Source organism: Anopheles ziemanni, chromosome 2, assembly GCF_943734765.1.
Source record: "Anopheles ziemanni chromosome 2, idAnoZiCoDA_A2_x.2, whole genome shotgun sequence".
NCBI lineage: Eukaryota > Metazoa > Arthropoda > Insecta > Diptera > Culicidae > Anopheles > Anopheles ziemanni.
This window is the reverse complement of record NC_080705.1, coordinates 91,236,159-91,248,613: the sequence shown is the minus strand read 5'-3', so window position 1 is coordinate 91,248,613 and position 12,455 is coordinate 91,236,159. Positions and strand designations below refer to the sequence as shown.

At 45.7% G+C, this 12,455-nt stretch overlaps 3 protein-coding genes across 4 annotated transcripts; 1 reads left to right on the top strand and 2 right to left on the bottom strand.

Annotated features, from left to right (window-relative positions):
* Window positions 1-346: 346 nt before the first annotated feature.
* LOC131281385 (uncharacterized) lies at window positions 347-1,644 on the bottom strand. The gene is made up of 2 exons (XM_058310714.1): window positions 1,422-1,644; window positions 347-1,233 (listed from the first exon to the last, which is right to left on the bottom strand). The coding sequence occupies exons 1-2, from the start codon at window positions 1,522-1,524 to the stop codon at window positions 500-502; spliced, it is 837 nt and encodes a 278-aa protein (XP_058166697.1). The 5' UTR covers window positions 1,525-1,644; the 3' UTR covers window positions 347-499.
* Window positions 1,645-2,466: 822 nt separating this feature from the next.
* On the bottom strand, window positions 2,467-7,302 carry LOC131282231 (FACT complex subunit spt16). Of its 2 annotated transcripts, XM_058311640.1 has the most exons (10): window positions 6,898-7,302; window positions 6,521-6,784; window positions 6,149-6,448; window positions 5,099-6,074; window positions 4,824-5,022; window positions 3,878-4,744; window positions 3,538-3,806; window positions 3,335-3,464; window positions 3,043-3,093; window positions 2,467-2,807 (listed from the first exon to the last, which is right to left on the bottom strand). In XM_058311640.1, exons 1-10 carry the CDS (start codon window positions 6,964-6,966, stop codon window positions 2,624-2,626), a joined length of 3,309 nt encoding a protein of 1,102 aa, XP_058167623.1. In that variant the 5' UTR covers window positions 6,967-7,302; the 3' UTR covers window positions 2,467-2,623. The 2 variants fall into 2 exon arrangements, with proteins under 2 accessions (XP_058167623.1, XP_058167624.1); XM_058311641.1 differs by lacking the exon at window positions 3,043-3,093.
* Window positions 7,303-7,902: 600 nt separating this feature from the next.
* On the top strand, window positions 7,903-10,993 carry LOC131284020 (ribonucleoside-diphosphate reductase subunit M2). The gene is made up of 5 exons (XM_058312877.1): window positions 7,903-8,114; window positions 9,290-9,580; window positions 9,656-9,936; window positions 10,011-10,458; window positions 10,545-10,993. The coding sequence occupies exons 1-5, from the start codon at window positions 8,064-8,066 to the stop codon at window positions 10,695-10,697; spliced, it is 1,224 nt and encodes a 407-aa protein (XP_058168860.1). The 5' UTR covers window positions 7,903-8,063; the 3' UTR covers window positions 10,698-10,993.
* Window positions 10,994-12,455: the final 1,462 nt, after the last annotated feature.

The following is a 12,455-nucleotide window of genomic DNA, read 5'->3' as shown; positions in this document are numbered from 1 at the left end:
GACGACCTTCGCGGACCAACATTTTTACAATTCAGTTAAAAATGTTTGAAATTTGCAAAATGTTTAAAATTTTCGGATCTGAGATAAAACTTCAAATGCATCTATCGTACTTACCACCATCATTCTGTAAGCTTAGTTCATTAACTGATGAATCTGCGTTTGGCGAACTAGACGAATGTACTGTTTCTTCCGGAAGTGCAACGTGCAAGCTTTCCAGTTTTTGGCGAGTAGTTTCTTCTTCACAATCATCTGAAAAAAAAATCCCAATTGTTGATGCTGGAGATTGAATCTGCTAATACACCAGAGTATCATTTTTATTACTTTAATACATTGGTCGACCACACTAGCGATATCTAAACTATTTACAATCTAACCGTTTACAAAGCAAGACTCGACGACCCGTACCGTACATAAATGAGCCCCAAAATGCGAAATGAGTCTATTTTATATTTACATAAATACGTATGCCATACGTATCCGTGAACTTTATTCAAGCGATTCATTTCCCGAGTAAAATATGTTTCAGATTCTGTCCTACTACTTTATAAGCAGAAATTTTGTCTTTCAATTCTGGTGGTAATCCCGTAAGCGATGGATTGATGATAGGAATAAATTGTTGATACATCATAGCCGCAAAGGGTACGAAAAGTTCATTTTTGAGCTTCACCGAGAGTTGCTTCAACGATTGAAAGCATAAAGGCAACCGCACGGCATTGATCGATGGTACATGGAAATTGACTGGTATCACGGAACAGGGATTTATCGAGATCGTTTTGGTACAATTCGAAATAAGGTTGACAATCATCAACTCAGCACTGGGCAGTGCAACTATTTCGCAAGTTGCGCGGCCGTCTGGAATGTCCCCGTGTGCAAAAACCATCTCGAGACGATAGGCTTTAGATGCATCCCGGAAGCATTCCATCGGAAGCCGGGTAGCGAAATGTTTAACGAGCCGTACATCGAACGTACGATAAATGTGTACTTTGTCTGGCCTACATTTGTCAGGCAATGAGGCTCCGGCCGGTATCAGTCCCGATTCGAGGGCGATCACATAGATTAGTACTATCATCAGATCGCACCGGCTTATCTCCCTGACGTCTTTTTTACAGTTGGCCAAAAAATGTCGTAATGCCAGTTCCAGCGACGGCGTTAGCGACGCTCGGTGACTGTCCTCTACGAGCAACTGTACCGTCTTCCAGTCGGTTTGGGAACTGACGAGAATAGGGCGATATCCTACAATGAAAGCGACACAAAAATTACCTTAGCACCCAATCGACAACGTTCCTACAGACACACGTAACCTTATGAAATAAATGCTACGCCTTAACTACCGTGCAAGCTACCGTCACCAGAAAACCATTCTATTAGTTAACCAAGCGTTCTGACTCATACTGGAAGTGATTAGCAAGCCCAGTGCCTACCTTCTGCTTCTTCTGCTACCGTTTCAAGTGGGGATCGACTTCTTTCGTGATCGTCGTCCACTTTTGGCAATGCCCGTGGATTTTCATTACTATTCTCAGCCATCTCAGGCACTATGAGTTAGCGTATTTTATAGAAGGTTCAATAGTACTGGAACCATTTAGGTGCAATACCAATAGTTCCTTGGCTGCTTCCGTTCAACAAGTTGGGCGTGTTGTTGTTGTTGTTACTGCTATCCTTTGAACATGCGAAGCACCTCAAGTGAGGAATCCTTAATCGAAGCACAATAAAGCTGTGTTGAAAGACACAAGCGGCCGTATAAGCCGCAGGATACGCAGGGATCAGCTAAATTTGAAAGTAAACACTGAACTGGAACCTTTCGCAGTTTCATTGCAAAAGTGACAGTGCCTGTCAGTCCGACATGAAGTTTAGTCATCAAAATAGAAATGATGCATTTTACAGGGTGTTCAAAAACATTGTACCATTCGTAGCACTATAATAGTTGTAGAAAATACGATTTTTTGTCCTTTCTCACTCACTAGGTTCATAGGACATTGGGTGTAAATATATTCTTCGGAAAATTGAATAAATACAATGCCAGCAGTTGGTTGTTCAGTGTTGCCGTATATTTATCGTATGTTCCACTCTGGATGGGGTATCTTCCATGATCCAATTTTTAAGTGTTGAATGTTAAGTGTCAGGATTAGCCTGGACCGGATGCATGTTGCCATTCTTTTGCTTCCTGGCGTTCTTAGAACGGAATTAGTGAAAATGGAGCGTAAAACATAGAACCTAGCCTCAGGTCAGCACAGCTGTTCGGGGCATTTGTAATGGATACTCTTCTATCGATGCGGATGGTCTTGAACAATAGTTAAACGATGTTCATGTTCTCATGGAGGTACTACAAATCAACACGAACGTTTCCTGTGTCTAGAATCGAATGCTCGCAAATTGTGGAATCGAGTGCAAACATTGCTCGAGCATGAGCTAATTGTTGAATGTATGAAAAAAAAACTTAACCTTACAGAAGAATGTAAATAGGACACTGACGCATGTACGAAACAAAGGGCCGGCGGGGAAACAGACGTATACGGGAACCGCTTCTTCCTTGTGGTACAATTCTATCCAGCCTAAAGTCTTGTCGTTTTTGCGGGTAGATGTAGCAGGGTGTGGTGGCTGACGAATGTTTCGCTGTAGAAAACTATTACTTTCGCGATTTTTTACTCTTATGATGGTTTCCATCTCGACTGTCGTCCCGCGATCGCTTGTGACTACTGCTGTGGCGATCGTGTTTGCTGCTGCTGCCTCCGCCACTGCTGCTGCGGTGCTTATCGTTGTGTTTATCCTTGTGGTTCTTGTCCCGGCTGCTGCCGTGTTTCGACGAGGAGCTATAAGTAAAAGTTCATAAGTGAGTAAAACAATACGTTTCGTGGAGTATAGTAATAATTGCCGGAATAACTGAAAAGCAATCCGAACCCGGTTTCAAAAAAACAAAAAAAAAAAGGCACAGCTAAACTGCGCCTCGTGGGTTACAGATATGCAAAGAAAACAAAATTATTCTAATGTGTACGAAACGGACGAAACATAAAGGAAGAATTTTAGTTCGATTTCTCTAATAATGACCTGCGATGATGATCATGTCGTTTCTTCGATGACGCTACAGCCCGATCCCGTCTGTTACGAGCAATTTTACCACCATCACCACAAACAATCCGAAAAAAGAGCACCGGTGGGGAAGCATGCGGACATGAGAGTAGTTTTTGGTTTGATTTAATGAGTGAGATTATGTGAATAAGCATTTAGCAAACGGGAAGTGATGTAGCTTGACTAGAGAAAATAAATCTATCGCTGCATCACACAAGCCGCCAAAGCATTCTGTGAAAGGGACAGATAAATAGATATCGACTTAACCTACCTGTGGTGAGAGCGTTTCTTCGATGCGCCACGATCGTCAAAGTCATCCTTCTCCCGGTTTCGATCCTCTTCGGCCGCTTCCCGCTCCAAATCGGACCAATCCTTTCCGGATTCCTCGTCCGACCCGAGATCTGAGATGCAATGTAAAACACAGTATGAAAAAATCCAATGACAGCATGCAAATACGAAGGATAATTTTCTTACCCTCCTCACTTCCGGTATCGTCATCTTCGGACGCCTCAGAATAGTCCTCCGAGTCCGACTCCTCCTCATCGTCGTCGTCCGTTGGTTCATACGCATCGTCCTCCTCGTCCTCGGTTTCACTGTTCGGTGCACCTTCACCCTCCGACTCGGGATCGAGGAAGGTCCAGCCGCCATTCTCGAAGAACCCGTCTGGATCGTCCGTGATGGTTTTCATAATCTTTGCCCAATTCAACGATTGAATACCCTCCGAGTAGCGAATGTCGCACGAGCTGAAAGGAGAATTACAACAAACGACGATTAAATTGCTGAAAAATTTGAATTTGGAAGCATCAGGACTCACTTTAACCATTCCTTAACGTGATCGAGCATATTCATTGGTATCGCATTTACCATTGCTGTCTTGTGTTGGTAGTTCTTAAACACGAATATCATATCGAAGTTACGCAGGTGGAACTGCACGCGCTCGAAGTGTACCAGCTCCACGTCCTCGAGCGTTATGACAAACGGGGGCCACTCGGTCAGGTTAACCAGGCTGCCGGAGGTGGGCTGTAGTAATACTGTGCTGCGGAACGGTGCACCCGGGAAGCCAAGCTCCTTGAAGGGTGTGTCGAACTCGATCTGCTGCTTCGTCATCGTTTCCACCTTCTCGCAGAAACTCTTGAACGCCGTCTTAAGCTTGTGGCGCAGCTCTCGCTCGGCCTGCTCAGCCGCCAGATCATCCCGATCGTGCATATGCTGGTGCTTGCCCAGATCGGTTGTAATTTCACCCACCTCCGTGTAGAACTGTACGTCCAGGTGCTTCTTTTTGCCGAACATGATGGCGTGCTTGAGATGGAAGTGCAGCAGAATAATCATCTCACCATCGCACGGTTGGAAGAATGCACTCTTGATATTGTTGTACAGGATGTCCACCTTGTCGCCGCGCACGGACGTGTAGCGGAATCCGTTCACGTGTGCCTCGAGTGCGCCCGTCATGCGCTTGCTAACAATGTTCGGACGGATGTACAAATCCTTCAGCTTCGGGTTACCCTTGTTCTGCGACATCACCAGTGTGTCTTGCTTAACAAGGTCCTCTTTTTCGCGCTCCTCCGCTTCGCGCGTCTTGAAACGCTTCTGCACCTCCTTGATCAACCGGAACGCGGTGTTGAGATTCGACGACGGTGCCGCTATTTCACCCGGTTCCTTGGTGTTCGTAGAGCGGTAAGTGCTGTATAGGAAGGAGAATTTCGAAATAGATCATTACACGATCGATCAACATGTTAATGTCGTTTCTCCTGGCAACTTACACCTCCTTTACGAACGTTGCGTCCGGATTCAGGTACATTCCCGACTCGTTCCGGCCCATCGTTGCTCCCGGGTGGAAAAAGTTGATTCGCAAGTACGTGTAATCACCCTCCACCGACTGGGAGATGTTTTTGATGGTCGAAATGTGGAACGGAACAGGCACACCAAAGATCGGCATGATGACCGTTTCGTACTTGCGATCTGAAGGCGAAAGGGAAACATAATCGTGATGTTAATAAGTTCAATCGAAGTTGCCGTAGTTTCCTTCCTGACTCACCAACATACAGCTTCAGCTCCTTCACCTCCGGCTCGCGTGGCATCTGATTGACGCTCTTGTACGAGACGGTCGATTTACGAACCTTTTCTGCCTCCTTACCACCCGCCTGTTTCGCCAGTCGCTCCTTCGCCTTCTCGTTCAGCGCTATGGCAAGCTCCTTCTGATGCTGCTTGCGCTTTTCCTCCGAGCTTTGCTCGTTGCGGAGCTTACTCTCCAGCACCGTCGTCCGCTTACCACTACGCCCGAGTATCTCCGGGCCCGGTTCCTTTTCCTGCTCCTCTTCCTCCTCGTCATCGTCATCGTCGTCCTTCAGGAAGATGCCAATGTTTTTGATCTTCTTCTTCGACTGCGTCAGGACGGCAGCCTGCGAGTCGTCGGTCACAAGCACCGTGTCACCGACGAACAGCGCGTACATTTTCGATTCCTTGTCAGATGCTTCGGAGTTTTCAAGTCCCGCCAAACCCACGTTCAAGCTGAACACCATGCCCTTTCGAAGCACAGCCGCACATTTTGGTCCGATCGTGATCGAGTTCTCGCGGAACTCGAGTCCCATCGCGAAACCGAACGATTTCGTTAGCTTGTCCACCAGCTTCGGTTCTTCCTTTTTGGCGTACTCGAGCCCAACGTCGTACACGTCCGACAGCTTCTTACCGGGAACGAGATTTTTCAGCAGCTCCTCCTCCAGGTTCAACAGAAAGTTGTAATGCTTCTGGATGGTTTCGGTCGGGTTGACCAGCAACGTGCGGACAATGTTCGAGCAGTACGACTTGTATCGCGCCCCAAGCGCACAAATGATAGATCCAAAGTGGAGATAGTTCTTGTCACTGAACGCGCTAAACTTTAGGCTGTAGTTGCCGCCCGACTGGATGATGGCCGGATAGCACATGTCCAGCTGATTTGTGTCCACGCCGGAAACGTACTTCTTGTCCGTCAGGGCCGACTCTACTCCTTCTGCTAACTTAACGTGTTTCACTTTCTATAAAGCATTTCCGAAACAAAACCAAACGTTTTGAATCAATCATTCACCCGATGGTTACAACATTTACGTACCTTGTCTGCGTCAATTATCTCCATAATGTGATCCTTCAGATACTTGTTGAACACGTCGATCGTCACCAGACAAGCTTTCTTAATCGTGATAAGCTCCGAGTCCTCCTTGGGGCACATAATGTACCCTATCGGTACGCTTATGTCGACGTTCGTCAGATGCTTGTCCTTTAGGAACGCGCGCCAGTTCTCGCAGAACTCACCGGGGAAATTGTCCTTCGTAAAAACGCCTACCGTTTTGCCGGCCTTGGATGACTTCATTGCCTCGTACAGCTTTTCATAGTTGGCCTTATCTTTGTCGTTCTGAAAGGCAGGGGTTAAGAATTTTAAACATACTCCATCAATGTACAATAAATATCCGTTTCTTCCCCTTACCTTATCCCGGACCAATAGCCGAATCGGTGGCAAGCTATCCTCGGCATCTTTCTCGATTTGTTTGAGGAATTCGATCTTCTTCTTGCTCGTCAAAAACACGATGGCGTTGTCGCAAAAGACGCTGATCGTATCGGTCAGCTCGTACCCAAAAAGCCATGTTTGCAGTGAAGTCGACTTACTGTAGAATGTTTCCTCATCGACCCCGACGGCTGTCATGATGCAGTCGACCTTTGACAGCGAATCATCGTGTCGGAATTCTGGATCCTGCAAGGAAAGAACGTAATCAGCATTGCGAAAAAAGTATGTGCTAGCATTGTTTCGAGGCTATGTATGCAAGACGGATTAATGATGTCACAGGCTATGGTTACTGTTATTACCTTCCAGTTCGCATACAGACGCTTTATCCGCCGGAAGAAGCAATCTTTGTCCAGCACGATGTTCGACATGTTGATGAAGCTTTGCTTCTGCTTTGATCCGTCCGCGGGAGGGAAAGGCTACAACCGACCGGATCACGTTCGCCTATATGCTTTTTTCGGATTAGATACAAAATTGCTTAACTTCTTTCTTGTGCGCAAGCAGTTTGTTCCCCACTGACGGCTTTCACATCAAGCAACCACTTCGCCTTCCTTGCTTAGAAGCTTCTTGCAGCACACGGACACACAATTTACACGTTCTTCTACAATAACGAACTCACAAGATAGAGAATTTACACTCGCGACAAGGATATTCTGGTACGGCACCCCGAAAAATACTGTTTTTCCAATCCCCGCACACGGAGAACAGCCTTTTCACGCGAAATGCGCTGCACGAAGGCGGCTTGCAAATAAATAACAATATGGCGACCACGTCCGAAGCACACCGGCGATGTTTCACTCCGACTAATAATGCCGCTACTGTTTCTGTTCCTTTCACACTAGTCGCGAAACCAGACGCCACCAAATGCATCCGTCTCTTCCAATCGCACGCGCTTACAGCTGCTTGCTCTTTCGGACGAAAGGCGCGCGTTTCAAATTGCTTGACCGGTGCAGTGTCAAAACCGCGCTTTTCCGTTTTTCTGCAGCTGACAGTCTAATTTGTTGACAATCGTGGTTTGTTGACGACATTTCCTAAAAATAATTGTTTTTATAATTTTAACATAAATTTATGGAAATAATCCTACAGGAAATGAGGGATAAAACCCTATTCAACTATATGAATCGGAAATGTTAAACGTTTTGTAGGTGTCGCTTTCGTAATTCACAATTTTCTTAGCATTGTCATACGTCTTTTTGCAGTGAAGATTTCGACGCTTCGGACAATTAGACAAGGAGGGAAAAGGAGATCGATGGAAAATTTTGGCGGCATTCTGTACTGCCTTTGCGCTCTTGGAGCACGTACTTCATCATTTCACGATTGGATTTCCCAGGCAGAGGACGCTTCACCGGACACAGCGGAAAGAGAACAAGTGCTACAAAAAACCAACCACGTAGTGAAGTAGTGAAGGGCTAATTATTCCTTATTTGTGATTTGTATACGTGTTGAAAAGTGCTCAATTGCAGTGAAAATGGTTCTGGAGAAGGAAAACTTTGCTGATAACATGGAGGTTCTGATTAAGGTAAGTGGCACTGGGGCAGGGAATGGGTTTAAATATGTACCTTTACGGTGCCGGGGGATGGCGTCGTCTCGTGTTTGGTATGGTATTGTCCCTTTAAATTATTCTCAAGAAAATTACTTTTCACGTATTTTACTGCTATGAATTCATGGCTCTTTACTGCCTTTCCTTCTTTGAAATATGTTGTGGAAAGCTTGTTCTTCTCTGAACGAAACATAAGGGCCAACATGCTCGTTTCTAGAGCATTCCGTAACCCAACGCCATCGAAAACCCGATCTTATGTACTTCACCTATTCAGAGAGGAAGTAAAAGTAGATGAATATTTCACAATCATTGCTAAGTGACACGTTACAATCCCGCGCGTTTTTCATTCGTGACATTTGAGTTTCCCTCCAAAACGCATTGCAATTTCCCTCCAAATGCGCCGCTTCGCGCTGATAAATTGTTCGCAGCGGTTTCCGCAAGCGTTGTTCGTAGTCATGAAAATACTTGTATCGGCGTGGGGTGGACAACTGCGTGTGTTCGCAACAACGCCATCAAGTATGAGGTGATGTTCAAATCTTGTGAACACACATAAGGCACTTCACTTCCTGTGTCGAAGTTACAATAAAATTTTCCTGGATTTTTGAACCACACTGTTCTTCAAGTAACGTTTTTAACGACTAGTAAATTAAATAACTTTCATTTCATGCGTCTCTTTAACATGCACACTCAAAATCAGCTGTTTATGAAACGAGCGGGTTTTTGGGAAATGGAAGATATCGTGAAGAATGGAAGAAAAAAAGGCGCGCACGAATGTCCGCGTCAAATGCCTCGCATTTGGCCTGATCTGTCAAACACGCGCATTCGCAGAAATTGCTCGCGCGGTGCTAGTGAAATAAAAAACGTAAACAAGAAATGGTCCCTGAACTACTACACCGAAGGGCCTGGTGCCTGCAATCGTGCCACTTGGTCCAGAGATCGAAAAATAGTTGTTTGTGAAGACGCTTCGAATCAAGAAACCAGACATGTTTCGCTTGTCGTAGTAAAGGAAAAAATCAGCTTTCCATCTTAGTAAGCTTCTCATTGCAATATCATGCTGAATCGCACTGCACTAGCAACTTTCTTGTGCGAACAGCCGATAATTGTATTCTGAATATTCATTGTTGTTCTATGACGAATTTGATTTTGCTCTGTAGAACACCCACAAAGTGCTGACAGAAAGTGGAGCAAACGTGACTGCAGTAACGCAGACTACGAAGTCCCAAAGCACCATCACCGCTGACGAGACGATGGATGAGAACAAGGTGATGGTGACCGAGTCCTCAGTTGAGGATCCCAAGGAGTTGGCTAAGACCGAGCTGTCGGAGGTTCACTTGCATGAGCAGACACCGTTCGATCCGTCCATCGAACCACTGCTCAAGGATAATCCACGTCGGTTTGTCATCTTCCCGATTCAATATCAAGACATCTGGCAGATGTACAAGAAGGTAAGTGAATTACGCAACATTAAACTATTCCCGATAGTTACTATTTCTTTGTTCCTCCGTTTCTTCCTCATCTAGGCCGAGGCATCCTTCTGGACTGTAGAGGAGGTGGACCTATCAAAGGATATGAAGGATTGGGAGTCGTTGAAGCCGAGCGAACGTCATTTCATCTCGCACGTGCTCGCTTTCTTCGCTGCGTCGGACGGAATCGTAAACGAGAATCTGGTCGAACGATTCAGCCAGGAAGTGCAGGTGACCGAAGCGCGCTGTTTCTATGGTTTCCAGATCGCCATGGAAAACGTCCACAGCGAGATGTACTCTCTGCTGATCGACACGTACATTCGTGACCCGAAGGAACGGTAGGTTCAGCCCCGTAATGTTTACCTTGAAACTTGTCTGAGCAATACCTGTGTTTCATCCCTTCTTTTCGTAGCGAATTCCTCTTCAATGCCATAGAAACGCTACCGTGTGTGAAGAAGAAGGCTGATTGGGCCCTGAACTGGATTTCGAGCAAGAAAGCCAACTTCGGCGAGCGTGTTGTCGCGTTTGCCGCCGTCGAGGGAATCTTCTTCAGCGGTAGCTTTGCCGCTATTTTCTGGCTTAAGAAGCGAGGGCTGATGCCGGGTTTGACGTTCTCGAACGAGCTAATTTCGCGTGACGAGGGCTTGCACTGCGATTTTGCTTGCCTTATGTTCAAGTATCTGGTGCAGAAGCCGACGCGCGAGCGTGTGACCAGCATCATTCGCGATGCGGTGGTGATCGAACAGGAGTTCCTTACCAAGGCGTTGCCGGTCGATATGCTGGGCATGAACTGTGACCTGATGTCGCAGTACATCGAGTTCGTTGCCGATCGGCTTCTGGTGGAGTTGGGCTGCGAAAAGGTAAGTGTACTTTTCTTTGATATTCGATCTTACATGGGCTAAGAGAGCTAATGTTAACCTTATGATGTTGTGTTCTTTTTTTTCAGGTCTATAACACAAAAAATCCCTTCAACTTCATGGAGTTCATCTCACTGGAGGGAAAAACAAACTTCTTCGAAAAGAAGGTTGGCGAATATCAGAAGTGGGGCGTGATGGCTAACCGACTGGACAACGTGTTCACGCTGGATGCGGATTTCTGAGCGTGCTTTAGTATTCCGATTAAACATCGGTAGTCTTCACTATTTTTTTCATGAACAATTTGGAAACGCAGCTGGAATGCATTAACTTACCGAAGGAGTCCCTTTGTACGTCCACTATTGTTGGGCATTGGAGGTATTGAACGAACGACAAACACAACAGTGGCAATAGTGTGATTTATTAGCTGAGTGCGTCTCTGGCCACATCATCATCCATATTTTTTTTGTAAGGTGAAATTCTATTTTATTTAGTTTCAAATTATTTTCGATCCAGATTGTAGTTTTTTGGACAGAAGTAAGACGTCATGATCAGCTTGATTTTGTAGTTTTTATTAGATGATAAACGATTGGGTTGTATTTGCACGCTAAATACCAGTTAACTTTTCCATTATTGTTTGTCCGATGCAATAGTATAAATCCAACCCATATGTGTCACGCGTAGGTTATTAGACGATTAGTTTAAATAGTGGGATCTCATTGAGATGTTGAACGTGTGAACAAGGGGAAAATTATAGATCCACCATCGGGCTGGGGATACCTACACCGAGACGACGTGCTAGGCAGGGAGGAGCAACATGTTGAAATGCATGTTGTGTTCACCCACATCTCTAGCACTTGAATCGCTTAGAGCTAAGAGAAAAGTAACGAATATCGGATTTTACTCTGATCAAACGTCTGGACGCTACGGTTGCGTAAGAGAGCAAAAGTGCTTATTTGTAAAATCTAATTGTAATTATTACGTACTAATGTTTAAATCTATATACAACACTATGTGAATGAATCGACATCTTTTTGGTGCATCTTCTAAAATAAAGGTGTTTATTATATAAAAATAACATTGTCTCGTAATGAGTTTATATGAATTATATGCAAAAGCAACAAACCCGAACCACTCTTTTAGTAAACATGACTTTTTACATAAAATGTTAGGGCATAACCTCAGCTGAGGTCCTCCCCTCCTCGTCCCATCGTTTGCACGATTGCGTCGTTACCAATTTTGGTTTATGCAATTCGTCAATTTTTACTAAAATAAACAGCCAACTCTAGAGCCATTCATCGCTAATCTTTAAGGGTTGGAAACCCCAAGCTGGTTATGTCTCAAGAATCGCAAACGTCGTGTACGTGCTACTCTGTTATTGGCACCATTAACAGGCTCTCTTTTTCTGCCCTGCGATGTGAACACTTTCCCGGAGCCTCCGGACGGGGAAGATCTGTTCATAGGGTCCATCAAAACACCACGTGTTTTCCACAGTTTCATTCATGAAAACCACGCGCTTACCCCGGGTATCCTGGTGAGCGCCAAACTCGGAGCACATTTTTCATCTTGGAGCACGCCATCCCACCACCCGGTGGTTTCCATACGGTGGTGAACGAGAGAGAAAGCGGTTCCGCGTGCTAGCCGATGGAGCATCGGTTCGGTTTTCGGTTCCGGTTGGGGCAGGCACAAACGGGCGCGCGTGCGCACATACTCTCATGCACACATACTACTTTTCCGGCACGGTCCGGTACGCGCCCGACCAGCAATGCGGCATACACGTTCCGTTCGGTTCTGATCCTGTGCCAGCGGGAGTGAGAGTTTCGGAAGGACTCTGGCCAGTGGTCCAGCGTTCACACGTACACTCGAGGCCAGTTGAAGACCATCGTTCAGGTGCTCAGGTTGCACGGCGGTTTGCAACGCACGGTTTTCCCATTCATTAAATTTTAAACTGCACCATATCGTCCAAAGGGGAGGGGACGTTGTGGAAAAATGAAAACTACCTC